This window comes from Manis javanica, chromosome 10 (genome assembly GCF_040802235.1).
Source record: "Manis javanica isolate MJ-LG chromosome 10, MJ_LKY, whole genome shotgun sequence".
Taxonomy (NCBI): Eukaryota; Metazoa; Chordata; class Mammalia; order Pholidota; family Manidae; genus Manis; species Manis javanica.
In genome coordinates, this window is record NC_133165.1 from 89,185,795 (window position 1) to 89,209,576 (window position 23,782).

The window sequence follows — 23,782 nt, forward strand, 5'->3', positions numbered from 1 at the left end:
CAGTTGCTGCGGACCCTTGCTCCAATGGAAGTAATCTCACCTGTCTCCCCCAGTCTAGAAAGCAGCTTAAAACACTCAGTGTAGTTGTGAATCTCTGTGATCTTGATCCCTAAACGTTTTCTCAGGGTTCAAGTCCCAAGTCTCTTCCTCATGCCCAGTTTATGTTCTGTCCTTGGTTTCTAGTCTTTTCTAAGACTCAATATGTAGTTTATAACAGTTGAATAATCTTACCTATAGATTCCAATCTGTCCTGACAGGCTAGCACCTGTTCTTTGACAACTTCAGAATTCATGGTGCCCAGCTTGATTCTTGGTTTCAGCTAATCCTTAGTTGCTTGGTACCTGATAATGCAACATCCAGCCCAGATTTCATTACCCAGCAAGGGTGACTCCTGAGCCTTTATTTATCTATATCCAGTTCTTCATCCATGACCCCAGCTTCAAAGCCTTTCCCACAACCCAAATCCTGATCACCTGCAGATTCTGTCCAACAGAGGCATTCTGATGCCCAGGAAATCCCAGAAGTGTGATTTAAGTCCAGTTTCTAAGAGGGTGAATGAACTGAAAGATAGTTAAGTTCATAAAATCCTATTGATAACTAAATGTATTGCTGGATTCTGCAGTAGCAATTTGAAATAGCCACAGGAAAGTTCCTTCTTTCAAATGATCTCAAGTGTCTTCATCCAAGCATATCATCATTTTGATTTCCACATGATTCTTTATAACATGACTCAGCCACTCATAGGATTATATGGTCTAACTAATCCTAAAAACAGCTGTGTTTAGACAGCCTGAGCATTAACTTCCTGGTTTAGAAGCTCAGGGGAATGACAATTCTGCTATTCCCAGTAGTCACAATTTGAAATTAATCTTGTACTCAAGAACTTTTGCAGCTGCACTCAAGAAAGTCAGTAAGTTTAAATTTGTGGAGCTAGCTTGGATGTGGCCTTTAGAACTACTGGGTTAACACAATGCCAAGAAGCATTACATGTGAAACTTTGTTATTCTAGAGACAGTTGACTGGAGACAACGTGGGGCCAAGAGTATTAGGCTGGTCTCCATTGAGCAATGGAAATTTACTTGGAAGTGAGTTGCTGACTCACTTTATTTACAAAATAAGGTAAAAGAAAAAAAAGTAATGAACGTAATCATTTTTCTAAATAATTTGACTCCCTTTGTATCTGTGTAGATTCATTCTACATAATGGCTCTGTTGAAATTTGAGTCCTTACTCATTGAGATGTCACTTGGGAAATCATTTGGTTAAGTTATTGTGGTCTTGATATAAAACAAATTTCCACTTATTTATTAAAATTAGGCATAAGAATGGAGCCATGATGGCGGCGTGAGTAGAGCAGCAGAAATCTCCTCCCAAAATCACATATATTTTTGAAAATACAACAAAGACAACTCTTCCTAAAAGAGAGACTAGAAAACACAGGACAACAGCCAGACTACAACCACACATGCAAGAACCCAGCGACTCACAAAGGGAGTAAGATACAAGCCCCGGCCCGGGGGTACCCGAGCGCCCCTAATCCCAGCTCCCTGGTGGGAGGAGAGGAGTCAGAGCTGGGAGGGAGAGGGAGCCCAGGATGGCTAAACACCCAGCCCTAGCATTCCACACCAGAGCATAGACACAGTGCATGCGTGGGGTTCTGAAAACCAGGGAAACAGGACAGTAAGACCTATGAGTGGGTCCCCGCAGCTGGTGCCCCGGGGACAAAGAAAACCTAATGCTTTTTGGAAGTCTTAAATGAACAGGGATCCCACAGCTGGACAGAAGTGCCCCAGGACACCTAGCCAAGCAGTAGGGAATCTGGGGAACTCCAGGCACCCTAACCCCCTGGATAGCAGGGCAGCTCAGAGGCCCCTCTCAGAGATAAACAGCCTCCTAGCTGTTTCCCCTCCAATGCAGCTCCGCCATATCGAGCAGCGGCTCGAGGCACGCCACTCACACAGCAACAGCGTAGATAAACTAAATAGCAGCCAGGCAAGAATCAGAAGCCCTGGCTGCATCCAGCTTCCCAGCACAAGCCACTAGAGGTCACTGTTGTCCCAGGAGAGGAAGGCCACAAACAACAAGAAGGACAAGAAGGGATGGTGTCCCAGCCGTCACTTGTACCAGCTCTGCAAACTCTCTCCATCACCATGAAAAGGCAAAATCTGAGGCAGACAGAGATCACAGAGTCAACACCTGAGAAGGAGACAGACCTAACCAGTCTTCCTGAAAAAGAATTCAAAGTAAAAATCATAAACATGCTGGCAGAGATGCAGAGAAATATGCAAGAGCTAAGGGATGAAGTCTGGAGGGAGATTACAGACATCCGGAGGGAGATTACAGAAGTGAAACAACCTTGGAAGCATTTATAAGCAGAATGGATAAGACGCAAGAGGTCATCGATGGAATAGAAACCAGAGAACAGGAACACATAGAAGCTGACACAGAGAGAGATAAAAGGATCTCCAGGAATGAAACAGTATTAAGAGAACTGTGTGACCAATCCAAAAGGAACAATATCTACATTATAGGGGTATCAGGAGAAGAAGAGAGAGAAAAAGGGATAGAAATTGTCTATGAAGAAATAATTTCTGAAAACTTCCCCAAACTGGGAAGGAAATAATCAATCAGACCACACAAGTACACAGAACTCCCAAGAGGAAGGACGCAGAAAGGACAACACCAAGACACATAATAATTAAAATGGCAAAGATCAAGGACAAGGACATAGTTTTAAAGGCAGCTAGAGAGAAGAAAAAGGTCACCTATAAAGGAAAACTCCTCAGGCTATCATCAGACATCTGAACAGAAACCTTACAGGCCAGAAGAGAATGGCATGATATATTTAATGCAATGAAAGAGAAGGGCCTTGAACCAAGAATACTGTATCCAGGACGATTATCATTTAAATATGAAGGAGGGATTAAACAATTCCCAGGCAAGCAAAAGTTGAGGGAATTTGCCTCCCACAAACCACGTCTACAGGGTATTTTAGAGAGACTATTCTAGATGGGAGCATGCCGAAGAGTAAACAGATGTCACCAGAAAATAAAATCATAGCAAAGACAGCAGACCAACCAAATACTAACTAAAGGCAAAAAATAAAATCAACTACCCACAAAAAGCAGTTAAAGGAAACACGAAAGAGCACAAAATAAAACAACCAACATATAAAGAATGGAGGAGGAGGAATAAGAAGGGAGAGAAGAAAAGAATCTCCAGACAGTGTATATAACAGCTCAATAAGTGAGCTAAGCTGCCAGTAAGATACAAAAGAACCTATCTCTGAACCTCTGGTAACCACGAATCTAAAGCCTGCAATGGCAATAAGTACATATATTTCAATAGTCACCCTAAATGTAAACTGACCGAATGTACCAATCAAAAACACAGAGTAATAGAATGGATAAAAAAGCAAGACCCATCTATATGCTGCTTACAAGAAAATCACCTCAAACCCAAAGACATGCACAGACTAAAATTCAAGGGATGAAAAAACATATTTCATGTAAACAACAGAGTGAAGAAAGTAGGGATCGAAGTACTAGTATCAGACAAAATAGACTTCAAAACAAAGAAAGTAACAAGAGATAAAGAAGGACATTACATAATGATAAAGGGCTCAGTCCAACAAGAGGATATAACCATTATAAATATATATGCACCCAACACAGGAGCACCACCACATGTGAAACAAATACTAACATAACTAAAGGAGGAAATAGAATGCAATGCATTCATTTTAGGTGACTTCCACACGCCACTCACTCCAAAGGACAGATACACCAGACAGAAAATAAGTAAGGATACAGAGGCACTGAACAACACACCAGAACAGATGGACCTAGTAGACATCTACAGAACTCTACATCCAGAAGCAGCAGTATACACATTTATCTCAAGTGCACATGGAACATTCTCCAGAACAGACGACGTACTAGGGCACAAAAAGAGCCTCAGTAAATTCCAAAATATTGAAATTCTACCAACCAACTTTTCAGACCACAAAGGCATAAAACTAGAAATAAATTGTATAAAGAAAACAAAAAGGCTCACAAACACATGGAGGCTTAAGAACATGCTACTAAATAATCAATGGATCAACGAACAAATTAAAATAGAGATCAAGGAATATATGGAAACAAATGACAACAACAAAACAAAGCCCCAACTTCTCTGGGAAGCAGCAAAAAGCAGTCTTACGAGGAAATTATATAGCAATCCATGCATATTTAAAGAAGGAAGAACAAACCCAAACGAATAGTCTAATGTCACAATTATCAAAATTGGAAAAAGAAGAATGAGGCTTAAAGTGAGCAGAAGGAGGGATATGAAAAAGATCACAGAAGAAATAAACAAAATAGAGAAGAATAAAACAATAGAAAAAATCAATGAAACCAAGAGCTGGTTCTTTGAGAAAATAAACAAAATAGATAAGCTTCTAGCTTGACTTATTAAGAGAAAAAGAGAATCAACACACATCAACAGAATAAGAAATGTGAAAGGAAAAATCATGATGGACCCAACATAAATACAAAGAATTATTAGAGACTACTATGAAAACCTATATGCTAAGAAGCTGGAAAACATAGAAGAAATGAACAACTTGCTAGAAAAATACAACCTTCCAAAACTGACTAAGGAAGAAACACAAAATCTAAACAAATCAATTACCAGCAAAGGAACTGAAACGGTAATCAAAAAACTACCCAAGAACAAAACCCCCAGGTCAGACGGATTTGCCTCGGAATTTTATCAGACATACAGAGAAGACATAATACCCATTCCCCTTAAAGTTTTCCAAAAAATAGAAGAGGAGGGAATACCCCCATACTCACTGTATGCAGCCAACATCACCCTAATATCAAAACCCGGCAAAGACCCCACCAGAAAAGAAAATTACAGACCCATATCCCTGATGAATGTAGGTGCAAAAATGCTCAATAAAATATTTGCAAACCGAATTCAAAAATACATCAAAAGGATCATACACCATGACCACGTGGGATTCATCCCAGGGATGCAAGGATGTTACAACATTCGAAAATCCATCAACATCATCCACCACATAAAGAAAAAGAAGGACAAAAACCACATGATCATCTCCATAGATGCTGAAAAAGCATTTGACAAAATTCAACATCCATTCATGATAAAAACTCTCAGCAAAATGGGCATAGAGGCGAAGCACCTCAACATAATAAAGGCCATATATGATAAACCCACAGCTAAAATCATACTGAACATCGAAAAGCTGAAAGCCTTCCCTCTGAGATTGGGAACAAGACAGGGGTGCCCACTTTCCCCACTGTTATTTAACATAGTACTGGAGGTCCTAGCCACGGCAATTAGACGAACAAAGAAATACAAGGAATCCAGATTGGTAAAGAAGAAGTTAAACTGTCACTATTTGCAGATGACATGATATTGTACATAAAAAACCCTAAAGACTCCACCTCAAATCTACTAGAACTGATATCGGAATACAGCAAAGTTGCAGGATACAAAATTCACACACAGAAATCTGTGGCTTTCCTATACACTAACAATAAACCAACAGTAATAGGAATCAGGAAAACAATTCCATTCGCAATTGCATCAAAAAGAATAAAATACCTAGGAATAAACCTAACCAAAGAAGTGAATGACCTATACCTTGAAAACTGTAAGACACTCTTGAGAGAAATTAAAGAGGACACTAACAAATGGAAACTCATCCAATGCTCATGGCTAGGAAGAATTAATATCGTCAAAACAGCCATCCTGCCCAAAGCAATATACAGATTTGATGCAATCCCTATCAAATTACCAGCAACATACTTCAACGAACTGGAACTAATAGTTCAAAAACTCATGTGGAAACACCAAGGACCCCGAATAGCCAAAGCAATCTTAAGAAAGAAGAATAAAATGGGGGGAATCTCACTCCACAACTTCAAGCTCTACTACAAAGCTATAGTAATCAAGACAATTTGGTACTGGCACAAGAACAGAGCCACAGACCAGTGGAACAGACTAGAGACTCCCGACATTAACTCAGACATATATGGTCAATTAATATTTGATAAAGGAGTCATGGACATACAATGGGGAAATGACAGTCTCTTCAACAGATGGTGCTGGCAAAACTGGACAGCTACATGTAAGAGAATGAAACCGGACCAATGTCTAACCCCATACACAAAAGTAAATTCAAAATGGATCAAAGACCTGAATGTAAGTCATGAAACCATAAAACTCTTAGAAAAAAACACAGGCAAAAATCTCTTGGATATAAATATTAGCAACTTCTTCATGAATATATCTCCCCAGGCAAGGAAAACAAAGGCAAAAATGAACAAGTGGGACTATATCAAGCTGAAAAGCTTTTGTATAGCAAAGGACACCATCAATAGAACAAAAAGGTACCCCACAGTATGGGAGAATATATTCATAAATGACAGATCCGATAAAGGGTTGACATCCAAAATATATAAAGAGCTCACTCACCTCAACAAACAGAAAGCAAATAATCCAATTAAAAAATGGGCAGAGGAACTGAACAGACAGTTCCCCAAAAAAGAAATTCATATGGTGAACAGACACATGAAAAGATGCTCCACATCACTGATTATCAGAGAAATGCAAATTAAAACCACAATGACATATCACCTCACACCAGTAAAGATGGTTAACATCGAAAATACAAACAACAAGAAATGTTGGCTAGGTTGTGGAGAAAGGGGAACCCTCCTACACTGCTGGTGGGAATGTAAATTAGTTCAACCATTGTGGAAAGCAGTATGGAGGTTCCTCAAAATGCTCAAAATAGACTTACCATTTGACCCAGGAATTCCACTTCTAGGAATTTACCCTAAGAGCGCAGCACTTCAGTTTGAAAAAGACAGATGCACCCCTATGTTTATTGCAGCACTATTTACAATAGCCAAGAATTGGAAGCAACCTAAATGTCCATCAGTAGATGAATGGATAAATAAGAGGTGGTACATATACATAATGGAGTATTATTCAGCCTTAAGAAGAAAACAAATCCTACCATTTGCAACAGCATGGATGGAGCTAGAGGGTATTATGCTCAGTGAAATAAGCCAAGTGGAGAAAGAGAAATACCAAATGATTTCACTCATCTGTGGAGTATAAGAACAAAGGAAAAACTGAAGGAACAAAACAGCAGCAGAACCACAGAAGAAGAATGGACTAATAGTTACAAAAGTGGAGACTGGGGAGAATGGCAGGGTAGGAAGGGATAAGAGTCGGGAAGAAGAAAGGAGGTATTATGATTAGCATGTATAATGTGGGGGGTGGGGGAAAGGGGAGGGCTCTGCAACACAGGGAAGACAAGTAGTGATTCTACAACATTTTGCTATGCTGATGTACAGTGATTGTAATGGGGTTTCTGGGGGGTACTTGGGGTAGGGGAGAGCCTAGTAAACATAATATTCTTCATGCAATTGTAGATTAATGTTAACAAAAAAGGGGGGATTACTCCCTGATATGATAAAATTAACTGCAAATCAACAATAAATGCATGCTTTACATATCCTTAATTTTGATCTTTTAAAGGGTGTCAGATGATCAGCTATGGAAGTACATGTTTCTGATAATATTTCTTTCTCTTAAAAAAAAAGCATCTCTTAAAAAAAAAGTGATGGTCTCCAATAGGTTCTTCACAACAGTATAAAGGTCATATCAAAGTGTGGTCAAAGGGTTTGTATGTGTTTATACAGAGGATCAAAGCCTAATTTGGCTACCCAGAAAATGAATTAAGATACGATATGAAGAAGAACTTCCAACATCAACATCCTCTGGAAGAGTCACTCCAGAAGGTGATCATCAAAAAACTTCAACAAAGATCCTGGCGCTGTTGCAATTCTAGCTGCATTCATCCTGCCGGTTCCTGGACTTGCCATTGGAATGAAGAAGGAGATATCTAAGCTGCCCTGTGCATACAGTAAAACAACAAATTTGACTGGATCTATACTGTCGGAACTCAACCAAGAATTAGGAGAAGTGCAAGTTGCAGCGCTCCAAAATCGTGCGACTATAGACTATCTACTGTTAAAAGAACGTATGGGATGTGAACAGCTCCCAGGAATGTGTCATTTTAATTTGTCTGATTTTTCTCAAACTATTCAAATTCAGTTAGACAATATCCATCATATCATTGATACGTTTTCACAAATGCCTAGGGTACCTAACTGGTTTTCTTGGTTTCACTGGATATGGCTGGTAATTGTAGGTCTGCTTTTGTTATGTAGCTGTATTCCTATTATGTTAATGTATGTGCACAATTTACTTATTTGTTTAAAAACTATTCATGCTTATGTTATGCTACAAGAAGAAATGTCAAAGAAATAATCAATCTTCCCTTGTTTTCTTCCGTCTGCTAGTTCTATAGCTTTTCTTTTTCCTTCCTAATTACAACCCTTTAGTAGCATTCTTGCCTCATATTGAAAATTACTGAATATCATAATTCTTCCATGTGGTAAAGATACCTCCAGACAAATGCTGGGCATAGAAGCCACAGGGCATAAATCGGCAAAGAAGTAAAAAGCTAACCTTTTCAAAGAATATTGCTTCTCTCTCACTTACCAACTTTACATTTCCCTGTATGGCCCCCGAAGATGACTGGTTAGCCAGAGATGGGTAAGATTCCTCAAGGGAGGAACAACCTAAGACAGGCACAGTCGCAGGGGGTCATCAGGAGAGAAATTGGGGACCAACGGAGGGGAAGCTTAGAACCTCACCCCCCCTGTTTTGAGAGAAATCTTCTGCATCCGTGGATGTTTTGTTGCCCTTGTCTAGCTTGGATTAATACTTTGTCTACAGGCACACCCTTGATCATCTACATTTGCCCTCTTACAGCACTAAATTATGTTTTCTACCTTCATCTTGCATCTACCTACAACTTCAGCATTTTATTAAAAAAATGATAATAATAATAAGGGAGAAATGTGGGATTCACATATAAATCAAGTATGAAAATCAAACGACTAATCATATTTGACTTGATTGTTTATAGTTCATGATGCATGATCAAAACCAAAAGTTTCTGTGATATGACTGCCCTTGCACTGTTCACCATGTAAGAACTTATTTCACTATGTAAGACCTTGTTCACCATGTAAGAACTTGTTTGTTATGCTTCAGAAGATTGGAGACTGTTGAGATATAGGCCTGGGGTTCATTAATGACTGTGCATTGAGTCCCCTATACAGAATTTTATTGTTGTTAACAACCATTTGATCAATAAATATGAGAGATGCCCTCTCAAAAAAAAGTGCAAATCCTGAAATTTATTACCTGACATTTTTCCAAAATAATTATTCTTAGTTTTCTTTGCCATGACTGTGCTTCTATAAAAGAAAAAGTAACTAAAATGATCTGTTAAACATTATGCATGTTAAATAAGTACCTAATTATAAAAAGAAACAAAAACCTTCAGGATATGATGTCTAAACTGAAAACCATTGTTCTTTTAGTCCCCAGTGTATGGTCATTCTTTCTGATACCTTTTTTTTAAGGTATCACTGAATCACTGATATACAATCATGTGATGGTTTTTACAACATTCACCATATGTTCAAGGCCCCAGCATACCCCATTGCGGTCACTGTCCATCAGCATAGAAAGATGCTACAGAGTCACTACTTGTATTCTCTGTGCTATACTACCTTTCCCATGAGCCAGCTACATTATCTGTGCTAATCATAAGGCCCCTTAACCCCCTTTTCCCTCTCCCCAACCCACCCTCCCCAACCCCTCCCCTTTGGTAACCGCTAGCCCCTTCTTGGAGTCTGTGAGTCTGCTGCTGTTTTGATCCTTCAATTTTGCTTTGTTGTTATACTCCACAATGAGTAAAATCATTTGGTACTTGCCTTTCTCCACCTGGCTTCTTTCACTGAGCATTACATAGTACCCTGCTTGTTTCCTCTTCTAGGCTTTACTGTTGGCTCAGAAGGGTTAGTCTGGGGGACCTTGTGCTGGGGAAAGTGATGAGGTTTAAAAAAGTGCATGGACTAGGGAGGAGACTAAGCAGGAATTTCCTGAGGGAAAAAAGGGTGGTCAGAGACCAATGAGAAGAGCAGCACAAATCCATCTCCCCAAGCATCCTAGACATCTACATAAAACCACTTCCTGGAGCATTCTAGAAATCTTAGAAATCCAATTTAGAGCCACACAGATACAGTAATTTACTCCACATATCTAAAATGAGGATGGATTTAATACTAAATTGTTGGAATGACTGGATAGCCAAAATGGAAATGGATGGTGGGGGTCCTGGAGAAGCAAGAAAGAATGAAGTTACTCCAACTCTAGGCTGAGGCTGATGGCTCCACACTGGCTGCCACTCCACTGGGGATACCAGGGCCACGATCACCTAGGAGAGGCATCGCAGACCACGCTGGGACTGCCGACGAGGTGCTGGGCGCCGCATGCTGGGATCAGATGCGCTGCAGTGTCTCCCCCTTCTCCTCCTCCTCCATTCTTCTTCAATCCTCCTCTTCCTCATACTCTTTTTCTCCTTCTTTTATTTTTAATTATTATTCGAAGAGACCGCTGTTCTCTGATTGACTCAATGTAAACGAAAACCGATGAGCAAGAGAAGTTGGGAAATACTCTGTGCAGGCTTCCAGCCCAGGCCACGTAAAGTCAAGAATATAAAGGTGAATGTAGGGCTTGTAAATGATTAGAAAGGAGACACCTGGGAGGCCAAGAACTGGGAACCTATGCCTGTGCCCGCCCTGCAGAGCAAATGGTTGCTCAATATAAGGATGGATCTGAAGAATTCCCTGCCCCAGTGATTGCACAGAAACATAGACAAAGGACTGATGTAATTTCTATAACTCTAAGTTAAAATATTGCAATTTGAGGCTCTGAGGTGCCTCTGGCTTTTTGTCCAAACTGTGGAAACCTTGGAAATTACCAGGCAGCTTTCAGAGTGAAGCTGCTTAAGGTCCCCTCTTCCCTTTCTGTATCCCTCTCACTTTATGGAGTCCCTTTTCCCCGAGGAAACTGCCCTGTGAGGACTTCTCCTGGCTCTTTCATTGATCCAGCAAATTCACCTAAGGTTTTGTTCTCTGTTTTTTAAAAAAGTGTTTACAAAAGGAAATTTGGCTAATGCAGATTTTCCTAATAATCACCTCCACTAACAAAACATTTACTAATTATCTGATTTCAAAATTTCGTATAAGATGGACCAGTTTCAGTTCTTTCCAATCTTTTGCCCTATTTTAGACTTGTTTTCTACTTGGGAAATTTCAGAAGTTTTGTGTTGTTTATTTAGTGGCATTATAAAAGGAATATTCATCAAATATTCAATTCTTAGTATGTAATTCATTAAAGTTGTAGTTTATGATGACTCATAATTTCTTTTAGATCTTTTGTCTCATGTTTGCATGATTTTTGCAATATGCGGATTTATGAAACATCAACATCTATCTATTTTTCTTCATATTAGATACAAGATTGAAAATATTTCTTGGATAATGCTAAACAGTTTAAATTATTTTTCACTTTAATTTTAACTGTGTTGAAATTGTAAAGTATTATTGATTCATGTAAACTACTAAAAGTTTTCTTTAAATATTTTAAAATAAGAAACTATTAAATATAGGAAAATATTTTTACTGCACAGTAAAAACCACTGTTAACATTTTGGTTTATATCAGTCCAATTTTACTATGAGAAATGTCTCTAGGCTACCTGCTTATAGATAGCTATAATTATAATTCATAAGCAATTTTGTTTATCATAAAATAACCATTCCCATTTTTAAAAATATTTAGTCTCTGCTGTATTTTATCAAGAACAAAGAACGGTGGTCATCAGTTATTTAACAATTTCCCTACTATTGAATATCACCAAAGTTTCCCTATTCCATTCACTCATTTATCTAGCAGTTGTTCTAAAGAGTTTTCCCCTCCATTTCCTCCGCTTTTCCATCTGTTTCTACTTTCTTTCCTTCACAACTTTTTACATTTTTCTTAATTAAGGATTTCAGGAGGATAGATTGAATTATTCTTAATTCCTTGTTCATAATGTGCTACTCATCGGTGCATATATACTACTGTTTTGTGCTGGTCTCAGGTTATCAATAACCAATGTTGTGGTTGGACCAGCCCTTGTGGTTCTTATGATTGCAAGACACCCTTCAGCAACACACACCTATTTTGGAAAAATAGAAGTTTATTAATTAAAATACCTGGAAATAACACAACACTCCTGGGGCCACACAGCGAGTTCAAGGGGAAGAAAGAGAACATGCGCTGGGTTTCTGCTGTTACTGGGGTTGATGATGGGGCCTAGGGTTTTGAGGCTCAAACGATATTGCTGATCTTGGAGTATAAGAGCAGGAATTTACAACTCAAGGAAGAGAAAAGACACTTGGCCCAAAAGGTCAGGTATGAAATCAGCAAAGATCCCTAAGGAAATTACTTGTAAAATCTGTGCTTTGATGAATGATTATCCAACTTCTGGGATTAATGACATCCTCTCTGCTGGTTCATAATGGGCAGACTTTTCTTGAAACAGAGGTCTTTGCTTCCTGTGTCTTGGTATTGTTCTTAAGTATCCATTTACCATTAATTCATATTACTCTTCTAGAGTCTATCAAATAACAAAAGTCAATGTTGTTATTGGAAAAAACAGACAGACAGCAGGAGCCTAGCCTTCTATCATAGTGCTTGACTTTGCTGTATCAGTCTCCCCTTCTTTCTTGAATCTGCAGCTCCTTTTGTTCTTGTAAACATGTATATCATAAACCTTAAACTCAATTTCCTTCTATGAGACTGTTTAGCTTAGTTACAAGCAGTAAATTTTGAAATCTAATGATACAAATTTGAACGCTGACTCCAACATTGATTAACTTTGTAAACTAGACTAACTATTCCACTGCACCTCAGTCTCCTCTAGTATAAAATGAGGGTAATAAAATGCTTCAGCTTCTAACATTGTTGTGGGGAATTATCATGTCTAAAACATGGAGAACAGTGCCTGGAATTTGTTAAGAAAATAATAAGCATTGACTTTTACTTTACTGTTGCTCTGGTCTCATTCTCTTCCAAAATTTTGTGAACACCAGTTTTTAGCATTAATGCACATCTAGGTCATCTTCAGTCTGACTAATGCTTGCTGTTCTCTACAGACAATATAGTGTAAGTCTAAAATAACAGGTACTTTGCATTTCTAATCCTTCAGAATCAAACTGCTGTGGGTGTCGCTGCTGATGGCTCAGTTTAACACCATCTCTCGCCTTGGCTTTCGTGACCCACATTCAGCTCTTTCCCTGAAAACCGTTCTGTTGACACAGTGATCACTAAAATATTCATCTGAGAGATTTGTATGAATTCAACCCATGTGGGTAAAGGGAAATAACCTGAAGGTCAGTTAAAGGTCAATGGCCAGATTTCCTTTGCTTCCCCAGGTGTGATATCCTGAGACTAAGCGCACAAGGAGGACGCCACCCACCTGTCTCCTTCCAAAGCTCACAGGACACCTGAGAGTTTCAAAGTCAAAGTCAAAGTTCCAACACAAAAGTTGTAAAGGACACACTAAGTAGAATCCCTTGAGTTTTTAAAAATGTGTTTGTGTATGAGTCTAAAATTAGCCTTCAACTTATGACTCCAGAGAATTAAGGACATAGGCTCCTCCATCTCCTGACCTGCCAGGCTCAGCCAGCCAGTCATGGCTGCCCAGGTGGTACCTGCCCTTCTGAAGGGTTATATCTGAGAACCACTCACAGATTCTCCTAGCATAGTATTTAGAATCAGACAGGAAACTAAAACAAAGGATGCATAGGTGGTTGGGCTTCAGGCTCTCAGAGAGAAGCTTCCCTCACCTTTTGCAGAGGGGTTGAGAATCCTGGTGGCCAGTGGGACAGAAAAGTGGGACCAAGCCAGAGCTCATAGGATGAGCGTTCTGAAGCTCCTTGGGGAATAGTTTGCAGCGCTCTCTTGGGGAACTAGCAAGAGGAATCAACCATCTGAAGTCCTGTAATTTAGTTATCACACTACTGGTCCTCATGAACACAGACACCTCACAGCCTCATGTTCAAGATCAGAACAGCAGGAAGTCTTCTGAGCCATAAAACGCCAGAGCTTGGTAATGTCCAGATTCTCTGGTTTCACTCTCTCTCTTCCTTCCCTCTCCTCATATGACCTCTTCCTGGATCTCTGAGATCACTTGGGTCTTTCCATAGACATTCTAGGTACTGGAGACTCTTCCCCAATTTGGGGCAGACTTCCACACACTCCATGCAGTGGGTCTGTGTGCTCACCTCTCTAAGCAGCTACATGGGAAATCCTGTCTGGCCTCAGTGACTTACGTCAGTCGGTGGGCATGGAGGTTTCATGCACTCTGGGTTGAAACTCTGCATTAGCCCTAGGAATACAATGAAAGCAGGGTACATCAGCTAGGCTGACAGTCAGGGAGGGATGGTGAGAGGACATGAGAATAGATGGATATTTGCTCTGGTTTATGGCCCATTCACATGTATATAGAAAGATTCCTTCTCTGCTATCACCAACTCTCTCCTTCAAAATTAACGAAACTGATGTAGGTGCTGTAGCACACAGGAGACAGGCAGAAGCCAACAAAAATTTAAGAAAAAAAGTTAAATGTAGTGCTCTTATTATTCCGTACTTGCCTACTTTGATCCCTTTGTCTAGTTCTGGAGCCTCCCCAACACCCGTTGGATTAATCCTGTCTCTGACTACCCACTTATCCCCTCCCGGGTCATGTAGCGCCCTCTCCCATGATCAGTGAAGAGAGGAAACCCCGAACCTCTCTGGACCCCTCTCATTAACTCATCAGTCCCAGTGTGATGGGAACTTGTGAAATTAACTAATAGTTTTACTTGAAATAGATTGGAGCCCAGCAAAGTGATAGGAATCTCTTGCTCTAGGTCTCACTCTCCAGGCATATTTCCCATCCACCTGTCCCCTTGGAAGGATGGGGTCAGCACATGCCAATCCACAGAGCTTAAATTCATCTCCAGCACTTGGAGCCTTTCTGACCTTAGGCAAGTTGTCTAACTGACTTTCCTCAGTTCCTCACCTGTTTTTTACAAAGTAAAAGGATAAAGGAAGACAATGACCTCCATCAGGTAAGACTTACTTGAGAAATAAGTAAGTTAATACATGTAAGGTGCTTGCAGGGTGTCCAGCATCATCTTCATATCATCAGCACCATCATAACCATTACTCATTAGATACAGAGGTGTTAAAACTGAGCTGAGCTTGAAGTGCTAACCTGCATTTAAATGTACACTCATTCTAGTGCAGAAAATAGTAGGACGAATGACCTGAAAAATAACCCCCAAAATTCAACATCCTCTGATCTGTAGAGTGTTTTTGGACAAATGTGTTCTCATACTGCAACTTATACAGATTTGTAAACCCAGCTTCCCATTAGGAGCGGCACTAACTTCTATGTTGCCCTTGCTTTCCTCTTGGTAAAGATGAAGTACATCCCTTCTGCTTCTTTGGATCCAGGCTCAGTCACCCAACCTTCAGCATGAATTGAAAACACTGTGATCTCTCTCTGCAGGGCTAAGTGAGCACAAGGGGCTGATGGAGTAAATGTGGAAGAATTAAAGCAATTATCTGCCTAATTCCCACAGAAATTCCAAATATAAAAATGTTCATATTCTTGACTATAGTGGCCTCAATTTCCTTTATTGCTTCATTTTGTTTTTGCTGGTATAAGTGCCAGCAAAGATGTTTACTTCTGACAGGATTTGACAAATAAGGAGATAAGGAGGCTTCTCAAAATTTATTTTGTCCAGCATACTCTTCCCCTTCAGTGCTGAACTTGAGTTGATTTGAACCACTTATGCTGCATTATTATTCTCATAGGACACCCTGAGGTGTAAACCAAACCTAACATGGTTCCATAATCTAGGAACATTTTGAATACTCAATATTCAAAATTTTGAATGACCAGAAAGAACAACGACTGGAAAGGTGGCAGATCTATAGCATTTAAGTTGTTGTGAGTTCTTCAGGCAAAACCAAGGTCACACTCTGTGGTATCAGGGCAAAGCCTGAGAATACAGGGCAGATTATAGCTATAAAGGGACGGGTCAGAAGACTGTGTGATGTTACCAATCCAGGTAACAGTTTTCATGAATAGGCAGAGCCTACGTGTATTGACACATATCAGGTGTGAAACTGGGCACTGGGAAGGCTGAGAGAATAAATCCCTGAATGCAGGGCAAGAGTGGTGAAAAATCTAAGGGAGAAAAAGGTTATTCATATAACTGTTAATCAGAGAGGTTGTGTCCTCTCTATACCTAGCATAGCCTGGAATCAGAGAGGTTGTGTCCTCTCTATACCTAGCATAGCCTGGAATATACAGGCAGTATGTGAAAATTTGACATCTGAAAAAATGAGTTTGTGGAGAAATCATAGAAGATATCTTCTATAGAAATGGAAAGAGGGATTGTGAAATTGAATCTTTGAATTACAAAGGAATGGATGACTAGGCAATGGACAAGGATAAGTGGAGGATGGGTAGATGGATGGATGGGTGAATGGTGGGTGGGAGATTATAGGTTGAATGTCATGGTTTTCTAGTATTGTTGTAAAATATATGTAACATTAAACACCACTTTAACCATTTTTAAGTGTCATGGGTTAACAGTTTTTCTAGTTTGGTCAAAATTTGGGTGTGGAATAGCTCCTCAATGGGTCAGGTAGATACACACACACACACACACACACAACTCTTCCCATTTTCCCTTGTACTTCACCTTAGTCCTAAATATTTATCAAGCTTTATGGGCTTGAGCTCTTCTCCAAAAAACATTAACTACACAGTCTGTACAATGCACACCACTATTTTCTTTCTTCATTGAGCAAGATGAATGAACACTCATGTGAATTTCCCATCACTGTGCCAGATGTCCTGGGTACAAAATATTAAATGGCACAGCCACTGTTCTGAAGACATTCTGATGTCATTGGAGGGGAAAAGAAAGACACACATGATATATGTTAACACTAACTACCAGATCAAGAGAGTGATTCATGAGATAGCATTTAGGGAAGAGTTACTTAATGTGAGCTGATGAATTGTATCATACTGCAGGGAGAAATTATGTCATACTTAGGAGGAAATCCAAAAAATTCTTCAGAAGGAAGGGATAGGACAGAAAACTTGCCTTTTTAAAATAGAGATCAGAGTTGTACTCATGCTGATGATTTTGGGGAAAATATCCAAACACTTTCCTTATTTTAAAAATCTGGACATAATGATTTGCCAGTTTTTTTCTAAGAATTAAAAACCAAAGCCTAGAATTCATCAGGTTCTCACTAAACAATATTTGGCCTATTACATATTATGGTAAGTTTGGAGAAGGAAATTACCAAGGAAGATCTAAAAAAGAGTTTAAGATGACAGTTAAAATAGGAATGGGATTTGGGTTGAAAAGCAGAGCATCCAGAGATGTTTGAGCAAAGGCAGGAAGAAAGGATGTCCACGGGGTGCTCAGGGGTAAGTACACTAGTCTGCCCTTAGCAGCGAGTCTTTTTAAAAATGTGAATAACCTTAAAGATCCATAAATGCCCCATGATTGAGGATATTCATCGCTAAGCCTTCATTGAAAGATATTGCATGGCAGAAAGACCTCTTGCCTTGGGCCCCTACATAATGAACTCAAATACTGACTTTTCAAACTGGCAATTCAGACAAGTCACATAACATCTGATGCTCAATTTTCTCTTCTGTAAAATCTATTCAGCAAGTTCCACTCTCATTTCTTCTACCACCTCGTCACATGCAGAGACAAAGAAATAAACACATACCGACACACCCACATACTTGTTCTTGAACACATGCTCATGTCTACACCTTTTAATCTTGTCCCAAAGATAAAATAGGCAATGTATGTGAAATTACCATGTGAAAATGCTAAATAAAGGCAAAAGTAATACCATTAAGCAGTTATGCAGCTTGGGTGGGTCTTGAATAGGGGTAAAATTCTGAAGGATGCAGAAAAGAAGACAAATTTGGAACATTAAGTCTAGGCAGTCCCCCACAATATACAATGTATACAGAAAATAGTTGAGCACTGTTTCAGTTAAGAGAAAGAGACTAAATTAGGTCATCATTCCATTTCTAAATATATGCCAATTTTCCAGAAATCTCAGAGATAGAATATCCAAAAAAGAGTTATCACACTGATGTTGACCCAAGGATAAGGGTTAAAGAAGATAATTACCACAGTAAGAAAGGATTCTAAAGAATGAGTGAAGGCACATATGAATGCCAAATTAGTTGAGATCCTGCATTCTGGTAATTGAGTTGGTCCATAGAGTTTTCACTTTTTTGCTGTTTTAGTAAGTGTTTTACTGAAACAAAATTTACATAAGGCAAAAGTAACTATTTTTAATTGGATAGCTTTTATTACTAATGTTGTTCAATAACCATTTCTGTCAGTTTCAAAACATTACCATCACTTCAAAGTAACACCTGAGACCACTGAGCATTTTCACTCCAACTACCCCTGACCCTGGCAACCACCACTCTCTGTTTGTCTCTATGGGTTTTATCTGTATTATGTATTCTGGATACTTCAAATAAGTAGAATCATACAAAACGTGACTTCCCTGCCTGTGTTCTTTCTCTTAGCCTATTACAGTTTCATCCTCCTTGAAGCATGTATCAATACTTCATTCCATTTTATGACTGAATAATATTCCACTGTGTGTAATACAACAATTTGTTAATCCATTTATCTGTTGATGGGCATTTGGGCTATTTCCATCTTAAAGTTGTTTTGAATAATACTGCTATGAGCATGGGTGTATATATACTTGTTTGAGTACCTGTTTTCAATATTTTGTTATATACCCAGGAGTGGAGTGCAGGGCTATGGTAATTCTGTTTAACGTTTTGAAGCTCATCAAACTGTATTCAACAATGGCTGTATCATTTTGCATTTCTAACAGCAATGTACAAGGATTCCAATTTCTCCACATTCGTGTCAAAACTTGTTACTTATTGGGTTTTGGTTAATTACGTTACAGCCACCTCAGTGGATGTAAAGCAGTACCTCATTATGGTTTTTTGGTTTACCTTTTCCAAATGATGCCGGATATTGAGTATCTTTTAATGTTCTTTTTGGCAATCTTGTATATCTTCTTTGGAAAATGTCTGTGACTTTTGCCCTTTTCCCAATTCGATACTTTGCATTTTCTTGTTGAACTGTCAAAGTTATTTCTGGATAGCAGATGCTTATCAGACATACAATTTCCAAATATTCTGTAGATTGTCTTTTCATTTTGATAGTGTTCTTTGATGCACAAAAGTTTTTAATTTTGATGAACTCAATGTTATCTACTTTTCTTTTGTCATTCATGTTCTTGGTGACATATCAAAGAAACCATTGCCAAATCCAAGAATGTGGAAGACTATGTTTCTTCTAAGAGTTTCATGGGTTTAGCTTCCATGTTTAGGTTGTTTGTTGATTTATTTGGAGTTCATTTTCAATATGGTATGAGCTTGGGGGTTAAATTCAGTCTTTTGCACATGTACTTCCACTTGTCTCAGCTCCATTTTTGTAGAGACACTTCCTTTATTGAATGGTCTAAGTACCACTGATTAGCCATACTTGTATGGGTTTATTTCTGGACTTTCAGCTTTATTCTTTGGTCTATATGTTTATCCTTATGTCAGTACTACACTGTTTTCTATCAACATAGCTTTGTCGGAAGTTTTGACATCTGGAAGTGCAAGCCCTCCAATTGAGTTATTCTTCTTCAAGATTGTTTTGGCTATTCATGATCCCTTCTAATGCTACATGAATTTGAGGGTCAGGTTTGTTGTACATGCAAAAAAAAAACATTGGATATTTGTATATTGATTGGGTAGTATGACGATCTTATCAACATTGTTTTTAAATCCATGAATATGAAATATCTTTCCATTTATTTAGATCTTTCATTTTTTCAGCAATATTTTGTAATTTTCAGAGTTCAAATCTTCCATTTCCTTAAGTTTTTCATAAATATTTTACTTTATTGGATCCTATTTTTTTAATTGTGCTCTTGATTTACTTTTCAAATTGTTCATCGATTATTTATGAAAATACAACTGATTCTTATATTTGCTCTTTACTCTTGGCTGAACTTTGCTGCAATGTTGCTGAATTTTTGTTAGCTCTAGCAATTTTGTGTTTGTTCATTGGGATTTTCTATTTATAAAATCATGTCATTTGTTAATAGAAGTTTTTCTTTCCAATTTGAATGCCTTTCTATCTTTCTCTTGTCTTATTTCTCTGACTAGAACTTACAGTAAAATGAGTAGATATCTTTGTCTTGTTCCAATTCTTATGGATTAAGCCTTCACTCTTTCACCATTATGTTGCCCATTATGAAGACTACTATGCAAACCGCATTTTTCTTTTCCTAAATGCTCGTTGTCATGTTGAGCAATTTCCCTTTGTTCCTAGTTTTGTAAGTGTTTCATAACATAAAAAGATCTTTGAATGCTTTGTCTTGGCAACTGAGATGATGAGCTATTTTTTTCTTTGTTGTATGTATATTGTGTATTACATTTATTGATTTTCTTAGATTGAATCACACTTCTATTCCTGGATTAAATCCTACTTGTTTATGGAGTACAAATCTTCCAATATACTTTTGGACTTAGTTTGCCAGTATTCTCTTGGAGCTTTTTACATCCATATTCATAGAGGATATTTGTAATTTTCTTATTTTGTGATGTCTTTATCTTTTTTTATATTGAGGTAATGGTGACATCACTATACATCTCAATAAAGCTGGAGGCGGGATGGTCTTGTCTAGTAAGAACCATGTCCAGGCTGCCTTATAGACAGTTTATGTCAACTTACTTTTGTCCATTGAATGGGCCATACTTTCTTGTTTATATCTCCTGTGATATTTTGTTGAACACTACACATTTGCATATTGTGATGTGGTGACTATGGAAATTAGATTCTCCTCCTTTTCTCTTTTTATATTTGAAAGCTGTAGTCCTCTTATTTAGTGATTACTCCAAACTATTTTGCGAAGATTATATATTGTGCTATGTGCTTAGTGAAATCTCTTTTCGTTGAGCTTGAATTCAACCAGTGTTTTGCCAGAGATTTCCTTGATTTCCTGAGCTAAAAAATCTAAAAATTTTGAAACACCCCTCCAGGTCTTCACAAACTGGATCTGTGCTGAGGTACTCTTTTAAGATTTTCCTGGAGTGTTTGTTTACATTTCTGCCTTCGACTTCACTTCCTGGTTGCACTGAAACTAAAAATCAGACAGAAGTGAAAATGTAAGATCTTCTTGAGTTTTCTGGGAGCAAGAGAGGGAACTGGGCTACTGTGTAGTTTTCTAAATTCCCTACTACACACAGGCACTGTTGAGCACTCTAATTCCCCAAAGAAACTCTCTCCCTAGCTTTGCTTTCCAGGCTGTAGGTGGTCTATTATATGGTTCAGCCATAATCTTTTGCCCAAGGCAGCTATAGGTTTTTGTTAGCCTTATGATGTTTTCAAACAATGTGTGCCACATTTGATCCCTGAGTGATTTTCGTGTTACGTGAAAATGAAACAAAGTATCTTGCATAAATCCTTCAGGAGTCCCCAGGAAATTATAACAGCAAACACAATAATTTGAGAATAAGGTCCGCTCTGCTCCCTCGAGATCTGGGACCAGGGTTCTGTACTAGGAACTTGGGCTGTCATCTTCAATATGGCCACAGAGACTGGAAGGGGGTAGGCAAGGAAAAAAAAAATTACACAAAGCTTTGCTACTATTTTTAAGTTGCATTTTCTTTACTGAGTGTTCACTTGGTTACTATAAACCTTCGACTGTTTCCCAGAAAACCCACAAAGTTGGTGCTTGACTGTCTGCTTGTTTTTTGATGTTTCTATAAAGGAACAGGAGCTTGAAGCTCCACACTCCATCACTTCGCTGAAGTCATTCTCTGTTCATCTTTTTATTTCTATTCTACAAATGGCCTTGGGGAACCACAGCGCCATCACGGAGTTCATCCTCCTGGGGCTGTCTGCAGACCCCCACGTGCAGGCCCTGCTCTTTGTGCTGTTCCTAGTGATTTACCTCCTGACTGTGATGGGAAACCTCACGATGCTGCTGGTGATCAGGACTAATTCTCACCTCCACACGCCCATGTACTTCTTCCTGAGTCACCTCTCCTTCCTGGATCTTTGTTACTCCTCAATCACTGTGCCCAAGCTGCTGGAAAACCTCCTGTCTCAGAAGAAAACCATCTCTGTGGGGGGCTGTCTGGCTCAAGTCTTCTTTGTGTTTGATGCTGGGGGCACTGAAGCCTGCCTGCTCTCAGTAATGGCCTATGACCGCTATGTTGCCATCTGCCACCCTCTGCACTACGGACAGATCATGAACAGCCAGCTCTGTAATAGTCTTGTGTGTGGATCCTGGGGCCTCAGCTTTCTGGACGCCCTCATCAACATCCTACCAGCTATTAGCTTGGACTTCTGTGTGAATCAGTCCATCCCACACTACAGCTGTGAGCTGCCCTCTCTCTTCCCTCTGTCCTGCTCTGATGTCTCCACCAGTTTTACTGTTTTACTGTGTTCCAGTGTTGTGCATGGGCTTGGAACCTGTTTGTTGATCGTATTCTCCTACGCCCTTATTGCCTCCACCATCCTGAGTATCAGCTCCTCCTCTGGTAGAGGCAAAGCCTTCTCCACCTGCTCCTCTCACCTCACTGCTGTCCTCCTGTTTTATGGCTCAGCTTTCCTTCGCTATCTTATGCCCACCTCAGGCTCACCCCTGGAGTTGATCGTTTCTGTACAGTACAGTGTGGTCACTCCCTTAGTGAATCCCTTCATCTATAGCTTGAGGAACAATGAGGTGAAAGCAGCTGTGAGAAGGACATTTAGAAAATATCTCCAATATAGGTGACCAGATACAGAAGATGATGAGGTTTTACTACAGCATGATCTATTGTTGGCTAACACTAAGAGCATTTTCTGAATGTCATGATGTTGTAGTTAGGAAAATTTCATAGCAATTCACGTAGCTCTTTGGGGATCAGGGTGAGAAAGGTGGAACAAATTCACCCTGGCTTCGGAGAAAACAAAACATCAAATGATTGTAGTAATACAGCCATTTTCCTTGAATCGTCTTTTTGCAACCTTGATGGGGCTTGATCCTAACCTGTTTCCCTTTTAATTTTTTAAATTGTTTTAAAGGTGTGATTGATATACCCTCTTACGAAGGTTTTACATGAAAAAACAATATGCTTAGTGCATTTACTCATATTATCAAGTCCCCACCCATACCTAAACACAGTCACTGTCCATCAGTGCAGCAAGTTGCCAGAAATCCACTAAGTCCCTTCTCTGTGATACACTGTTCTCCCTGTGATCCCCCCATTATGTGTACTAAACATAATACCCCTTGGTCCCCTTCTCCCTCCCTCCCCACCTGCCCTCCCACATACCTCCCCTTTGGTAACCACTAGTTCGTTCTTGGAGTCTCTGAGTCTGCTGCCATTTTGTTCCTTCAGTTTTGCTTCATTGTTATACTCCACAAATGAGGGAAATCATTTGGCATTTGTGTTTCTCCACCTGGCTTTTTTCACTGAGCATAATGTCTTCCAGCTCCATCTATGTTGTTGCAAATTGTAGGATTTGTTTCTTTCTTATGGGTGAATAGAATTCCATCCTATGTATGTACCACCCCTTCTTTATCCATTCATCTACAGATGGATACTTAGGCTGCTTCCATATCTTGGCTATTGTAAAAAGTGCTGCGATAAACATAGGGGTGCATGTG

The 23,782-nt window shown here is 39.2% G+C and overlaps 1 protein-coding gene across 1 annotated transcript; it reads left to right on the plus strand.

The window, feature by feature from the left end:
• The first annotated feature begins 21,973 nt into the window (after positions 1-21,973).
• LOC108393561 (olfactory receptor 8S1-like) lies at positions 21,974-22,906 on the plus strand. The gene has a single exon (XM_017654443.3). The coding sequence runs from the start codon at positions 21,974-21,976 to the stop codon at positions 22,904-22,906; it is 933 nt and encodes a 310-aa protein (XP_017509932.3).
• Positions 22,907-23,782: the final 876 nt, after the last annotated feature.

What these genes read in the sequence shown, in the direction of transcription:
- LOC108393561 (XM_017654443.3), top strand. Translation starts at nt 21,974, where the DNA reads ATGGCCTTGGGGAACCACAGCGCCATCACGGAGTTCATCCTCCTGGGG.